At 37.5% G+C, this 7,744-nt stretch overlaps 1 protein-coding gene across 2 annotated transcripts; it reads right to left on the reverse strand.

Moving 5' to 3' along the window:
• Positions 1 to 2,039: 2,039 nt before the first annotated feature.
• Positions 2,040 to 6,088, reverse strand: LOC113317439 (putative F-box protein At2g02030). Of its 2 annotated transcripts, XR_003343537.1 has the most exons (3): positions 6,047 to 6,088; positions 4,337 to 5,907; positions 2,040 to 2,522 (listed from the first exon to the last, which is right to left on the reverse strand). XR_003343537.1 is itself a non-coding variant. In XM_026565558.1 (2 exons), exons 1-2 carry the CDS (start codon positions 6,071 to 6,073, stop codon positions 4,762 to 4,764), a joined length of 1,173 nt encoding a protein of 390 aa, XP_026421343.1. In that variant the 5' UTR covers positions 6,074 to 6,088; the 3' UTR covers positions 4,093 to 4,761. The 2 variants fall into 2 exon arrangements, 1 of the variants encoding a protein (XP_026421343.1); XM_026565558.1 differs by lacking the exon at positions 2,040 to 2,522 and having other exon boundaries at positions 4,093 to 5,907.
• Positions 6,089 to 7,744: the final 1,656 nt, after the last annotated feature.

Raw genomic sequence — 7,744 nt, forward strand, 5'->3', positions numbered from 1 at the left:
TAAAGCATTGAAAAGTAGAAGAACACACGTATCCTCATCTTGCCAAATAACATTATTTGGATTCACATTCGGAGCAGATCTGGTACCTGATGGAATGAATTGAGGAGGACAAGGAGTGGATCCATCAACATATCCAAGAACATGAATCTTACGAAGAACCGGAGTAATTAACGATTTCCAGGTTAAAAAATTATCACCCTGAAGCTTTAAAGGAATGATATTTGCCAGTGTATGAAGAGGAACTGAGTAATAGAAGAAACATGAGAATCAATGAGGCGAGACATTGAAACTGGATCAGAAATTGAACTCGAAGATGAAGATAGAGAAGATTCGAAGATGAAGATAGAGAAGATCTTGCAATTCGCATGAAGAGAGTATCGAGCATCTTCTTATCATCCATTGCAGTCTAGCTCAAACAGTTTGGTTCTCGTCTCCACTTGGTATGAAATTACAAGACAACCACCAATTAATTAATTCTGTCTACCGTGGTCAAAGAGTGGTTATTAGGTCACGAATGTGACCTTTCCAATGGGAGCTTCAATCTGTTGGGCTTTGTGGAAAGCAAAAATTAAACTTCCTGCTTTTTGAGAGGAAACAAGTGAACGTCCATGGCATTCTTAAGATTGCGTTCTACAGGTTTAATTTATACTCCCTCAGTCTCTAAAAGATAGGCAGGTTTGTGTGTAAATTTTACACAAAAACCTGCCTATCTTTTAGAGACGGAGGGAGTATTCCAGCTTCAATTAAGAGACAGAACTGGAAGCTGGATGCGGCGGTTAGGGATGGACGTTATGCCACTGCAACTATTGCCAGAAACTCAGAAGGTACGTGTTGCGGTATTTGCACTAGACTAGGATCATCGAATATGCCAGTGCTGGCTGAAGCTGAGGGATTCCTTTTAGCCGCTGAGCTTGCAGCCTGGTTAGGAATTCAATCAGTGGTCATCCAAGGTGATTGGGATGTGGTCGTTAAAGCTCTTAAGAGGCAAATCTCCATCATCCCCCTATAGGATCCGGAAATCTATTTACCCGGGTGGATTTCAACTTTGTCCCCAATAATGCAAACAGTGCAGCACATTCTCTTGCAACATTTGCTTTATCCAATAAAATCTAAGTGAAGTGAACAACACACAAAATTCCTGGAAACTTTCTCAACAGAGCAGGAATAAGTTCCTCTTAGTCTTTGTTTTTCTGTAATTCTTCTTTTGTATACCAAAAAAATAAAATAAAATAAGGTGCATCTTCGACCTTTACTCGAGAAGACATGGAGGACTTCAATTTATGAAAATTTTGCCCTAGGTTAAAAACATGCGTTAGTAAGGATATTATGGTCCGAGTCAGAAAATATCTAACGAGTGACTTAGTAAGTGAGTCAAGTACGGATCACATTTTGCTCTCCCAAAACAAAAATCTAACAGGGTATTTGTGAATCTTTTCACTTGGTGGAGATGATTCGGGTGAGCTTCCAGTTATGACCTGGCCAGTTCTAGGTGAAGAGTTTCATGATTTCATCTTTAATGATTTGAGACTGAGATGCTGGTAGATTTTATGATATATCTACGGTAACTGGACTGGTTGGGTCGGGCTCCCTGGCTTTGAAAGGTGCTTCATGTAGGGTAGGTGGACTACAGTGAGATTTTGGACTCGAGGCAAAACAACAATTAGTGGCAGCCTTCAGCAAATGTGGCTCTCTTCAAGGTTTGAACATCACTTGCTCTCAGTCTCAAGGCTTTCAACCCTCAAGTTTCCATTACAAGGTAACAGGTTCTTTTCAAGATTTTCTCCATCATTACACTTCCAATAAACCAAATAAATCAATAAACAATTTCCCGTCCATATTAACAGGTTCTTTTTACCCCCCAAACGGTTTATCAGAACTTGAGAAGCTCTTTTTCCACAACCACCTGGGTGTTCAATTTGTTTGTTTGTTTGCTTGCCATAATGTTTTTAAAGGTCTGCAAAATCACGACAATCAGCCACTACACCAAGCAAACAACAGTTAGGGTGTAACAAGCAACATTTAGGGTAGCCGAGGAAAAATCTGTACATCGACAAGATTCCCGGAAAATAGAGACCCAACAGAAACCAAGACTTGAACACCACCATTGTACTACCAGTTTATAACTTTAAAGTTTAAAAACAATAGAACAGCATGCATGGAGGACAAAATAATCTAGAGTACTTGCTACATATAATTTAAGACAACCATCAGAAGAGAACCCAATGCTGACACACCAAGAGAACATATTGTTGACAGTGAGAACCCCGGACTAATCCAACGATTAATCACCACCAACTTGTCTCTTCCAGGAGGAGTCTTCAACAATCAGTTCATCAACTCCCGAACCGCATGTGTAGAGGACAAAATAATTTAGAGCATACAAAAAAGACATATCAAGAGAACCCAATGAAGACAGTGTAACAGTAAGAGCCCCAGATTGGTCCAACAATCAATCGCCACCAACTTATCTCTTCCAGGAGGAGTCTTCAACAATCAGCTCATCAACTCCCGGACCTCTATAGCTGCTCATATGACAAAAGTGGAGGCAGTAATATTAGTTTGACTTTACCGTGTTTAAGAAAAAACAATACTGCTCCAAAGAAAGGAAAAAAATGATTCAACAAGGACAGAGATATGAAGTCAAGATGTGGCTGCTGTTAGTGCAGGTACAAGGAATAACTACAGAGTTGGGATTATAATTGCTGAAATACAGGGTACAGTAGGGAGGAAGAACAATCTCTATTTAGTGGAAGGGATACAATTGGACCATGGTTTGAATTCCCAATATTTTACTATAAACAGCGAGAATATGTCAGTCGAATTTGAAAACTGCAAGGTAAGAGAGTGGCCATGTCTTGATCGTTCTACATTATTAGACTTTCTTTCTGTCACTTCATCTTTGTGAATGCACTTAATATGTCTATGCAGGTACTTCTTTCTGACAAAAATATCACAAATGCTAGGAATCTCATCTATCTTCCAGAAGAGGCTCTATTGTAGGAGGAAACCCTATCTCAATAATTGTCTGACACGCTGTATGCGTGGCCCTTGCAACTCTTGTTGAAAAAAAGGTCACAGGTCTTGAAAGATTGCTGCAGTGCCTAGATGACATTTCTATCATGACCGGAGGAATCCATGTTCACAGGGAACTCTGCAATCCTCTGATAACATAGATATTATAAGCTAATACATTTCTTTGGATTCTTAAGATCATGGCTGTAATTTGTTCCGAGCAACTCTAAATAGAGGTATCCTCTGATTACATGGATATGTTTAAGATAATATGTTTTTTTGCTTCTAAAAAGCATTCTATAATTTGTTACCAGCAACTCTAGATAGAGCAGTTGGGCCACTTTAGGAATTAGGATGCAGTTTATAAGCATGTTTCGAGGTTTGACTCTCAGAGTATGCCTTTTGTTTCTAGTATTCCTTCAAACAAAAGATCAATGTCCAAACTAGACATGCAAACAAACCAGATGCAACAAATTCCGCAGAACAGTAGTAATCAACAGAGATCAGACCACAAAAATTCTGTGAAATCGCTGCAATTGCTCATAAAAGGAAGAGGGTCACAAACTATTTTGACAGGGTAACTGGAATATACAGGCTGTTACTTGCTACCAGCTATTATATGTATGTAGTTGGTTCGATAGTTTCACATTGCCTCCATAATCTGGAGTTTTACTACCCGCAAAGTCACTTATTCATAAACTCTAGCACGTGACAGGAAAGCCATAACATCGTTCAAATTGTTACTGGACGCCTAGTGTTTAAATTTTTCTACGGGAATCAAAGACAGAATATACCAACTGTAATAGCCTAGCTTAATATGAAACCGGAATGTGAAAATAGAAATATCATTATTCATCACCAAAAGGTCCAACATCTCCAGTTCAACCATAATTAAACATCATCTTGCAAGTAACTTAAGTCAACGTAGTCATATATCAAAGAATAACTACAGTAGAAAGGTGGGCAAAGCATAAATCTAGATACTCTGGTTAAAAAGAAGCTCATGGGTGCCTGAAAGCCGGCGGCAATACTCATGAATTTGAAGAACACAAGAGCCAATATCAAACATCTCTATTTTGACTGGATAGTATTCATGTTCATAAAGCATTCTGCTATCATGTGAATGCATGGATATGTTTAAGCTTACATGCATTTTCGGGTTCATAAGAGCATTCTGTCAATTTTTCTAATTATAGAAGTTGGGCTATCCCAAGATAAAGTTGACAGTGAAGTTCTAGTACTTTCCGACATCAGAAAACTCTTAAGTATGCAAGTTACAGTGTCTAGGTTGTTGATATATCAAACAAAGAAACTTTCCTCTTACCTGCGCTTTTGGATGGGAAAGAAACTCTCAAAGAAAGATCCAACCGTTGATGCGGAGGAAAAACGAGGAGCTGAGGAAATCCCACTGAAATCAATTGCATTGGACGTCTTCTTTTTCCAATTATACGAATGGCATGTAGATTCAGATATCTTACCGCCAGATGTTTTCAAATAAGAGGTTAAGATTAATTGATCTGTCCCTGGAACTGGATCACAAGCAAAATCACAGCGACCTCCTCCCAAAGTGTAGGGTAGCTGAATGGAAACCTCAGTCCAAGAATTTCTTGAGTTTTTCCTGTTTCTATCTTCACTCAATACCCATAACTTAGGTGTGTAACCACTCTTTTCAAGTATACTAAATAAACCTAAGCGTCCATTTAATTCTAACAGCATGATATGGTAGAAACGAAAATTGTAATTTTCAGGTTATTCAAAGATGTAGCTAGGGACCCTAATTGCTCTAAACTTCTCACTTCCAACATCAAATCCCACTATGAACTTTTTCTCTTTTTCACCGGCTTCAAACATTCCAAGAAACTTAGTGGTATAATAAATAGAACCATTTATATAAACTGAAGATCCGTGTAATTCTATATCATGTGGTGGTACCTCATCAATCCGTCTCCATTCATTATCTCCAACTGTCAACACCTCACAAACTACATAAGAAGGTTGCGAAGACCTCCATATACCAACCACTTTATGCTCTTTAGAGATGGGATCATATCCTAATGTGCATGTAGCCATTGCAATTTTATTAGACGCTTCAAGGTCTTGTCTACGCACATCTCTTAACAAGTTGCTTACAACCCAAGGTGTCATTTTCCGGGTACTTAAGTTAAAAATGCAAACACCGGGGTCATCTCTTCTTTCACCAAAGAACCCAATTAACCCAAATACTGGCTTTAACATTAAATCAGGACCACCAAATTCAATCTCTCTTATTGTGTGAAATTTTGCTGCCGATATAGCTCCTTCATCCCCAAATACTAGACTGGCAGTCATAAATTCATATTTAGAACGATTATCAATTAAATTAGCAACGAGAAGGCATGGTCGTGCTCTACACCGCTCAAGGTGTAGACTTATAAATCCAACATCTTCTTCAATTACTGAAAACCAATATTTGCATACAGATTTAAATCTTATCAAGCACTTAACCGGTAACCAACTGAGAATTTCCCGTGCTATAACATCTTCTTGATTATCATTGAAATTGAAAATACTAGTACTACTGAAGTTGACACAACCATTACCTCTGCCCTTCTTCTCCTTAATCTCAGCTTGAAATTGCTGCTTCCTTTTCTGACCATGGGGTTTCAATTGAAAACTAGAACTAGCTGTTTTAATATCGACGTCCAATTCATTCTTCTTTTTCTGACTATGACCATGGGGTTTCAATTGAAACCTAGAAGTAGCTGTTTTAATATCAACCTCCAATTCATTCTTCTTTTTCTGACTATGACCATGAGTTTGAAACCTAGAGATATTACTAGACAAGTTGTTTCCTTTCACAACCTTCTTCTTGCTGTGTGGACGTCGGCGACGCCTACCACCAATTAGTTGTGCTCCCTGATAAGACAACTTAACAAATTAACAACTGAAAAACAAATTCAAAAGACAAGCTCAAACAAATTTTGGGGGAAAACCCAAAACGAACTTATTTGATTTCAATTCAAATTGAAAGAAAAAGGAAATTGAGATTACTTACTAAACCCAGTGGAGACGAGAAAGCCATTGTTGATCTTCAATACTGTTAGGGTTCTAGACCAAAACACTAGGTTTACGTGACTGAAATAGGTATAGAACCCGGATAATAAGAAGAATTAAGAGAATGAGAGGATTAAGAAGAAGAAAAGAAGTCTAGAAGAGTTTCTCGTATTAATTCTTAAGTCTTTTCAGAGGCTCAAGTGTAGTATTTATAACTACAAATACTTGTGAAACAAGTAATGCTAACTATAGAGTTCAAACTAAACAAGGAAACTAAATATGCTAAATATAATGAAATTAAATAAGTAAACTAATATGAATAGGTGTTGGTACCGCAACAATACATTAACTTATTATAAATAAATTCGAATTACAGAGTGAACCTAGGGTTTGAGGAAGAGGAACGAGAAATAAGAAGAAGAACGTGATGAGTCTAGGTTTACTGAAGAAGTGAGATTGGGGATAGATAAGGTCTAGTCAAAATTAGACCAGGACAGGACTGGTGCGGTGTGGGAGGCTCGTGAAAAACGATTTGGGTTTATTTAGTAAAAGAGGGAGAACAAAAAAGAACGATTTTTTGGGACCATGATTTTTTTGGTGGACCATGGTTTTATTTTGAGTAAATACATTAGAAGTAAATCTAGGTCATCCCTTATCTAGATATTTATATTAATACCTAAATTACCCTCCTGATTAATTTTGGGTGATGATTAGTTAGTGTTAATAATAGTTAGTGTAATGATTAGTGAGATGATTAAGTTAAAGATAATTAGTGAGATTAAAAAATCAGATGGTTTTTTTTTAAAGAAGTAGAATTATTGAGAGATAAAAGTTAGAGAAGATGAAGAAGGAAAACATGAAAAACGATGGATTTTACCAACCACAACCGGAGGAAGGGTATTTGGGTACCCAGGTATGCTTCAAACTTAGATAATGTTGGTTGAATTGCTCCAAACTTTCAAAAAAAATGAAATTTTTTATGTAGATTTGGGCCACTTCGGTTACCATATGTCAAGAATTCAGGTGTGTTCGGTTACGTTTTCCAAACACGCAGGTTACCGAACTCGCTTGTTAATGGAGGTTTTGGTCGTACAGTGTAATGTTCGGTTACCTAGGATAAAATGGTAGGTAACCGAACTTTGAACTTAACAATTTATTTGGGTACATCTTGTGTGTTCGGTTAGTTCGCAAACTTCAATTCAACCAAGTTCCCAACCGAACTGCAGGTTAAAAGTAACCTAGTGTTAGAAGTTCGGTTGGTTCGCAAACTTCAACATATTTTGCGAATCAACCGAACTGGGCTTATATATGCATATATGCAATTAGGCAAACGTTCGGTTACTACGAAATTTATTTCTTGGCGAATAAGGTAGAGTTCGGTTACGAAGTTTCAAAGGTAGAGTTCGGTTACAAAGAAAACTTAACATTTTTGCGAACAAACCGAACTTGTGGACTTCTCATTATTTTCGTAAACTAAAGTTCGGTGATATCCTTATTTTGCGAAGGAACCGAACTTATGGACTTGTGTTGTTCTAATACAAGGAGTTCGATTAAAAGTATTTTTTGCGAATCAACCGAACTTTGAGTTCGGTTAAGAAAAAATTAATTCGTGATAACCGAACTTCTCTCTGAAAAAAACTCTCCATTGAACCTCTCTGCAACTTCCATTTTCAACTCATTTTAATGATTACTTCTCATT

The sequence above is a fragment of the Papaver somniferum genome, chromosome 10 (genome assembly GCF_003573695.1).
Source record: "Papaver somniferum cultivar HN1 chromosome 10, ASM357369v1, whole genome shotgun sequence".
NCBI classification, from domain to species: Eukaryota; Viridiplantae; Streptophyta; class Magnoliopsida; order Ranunculales; family Papaveraceae; genus Papaver; species Papaver somniferum.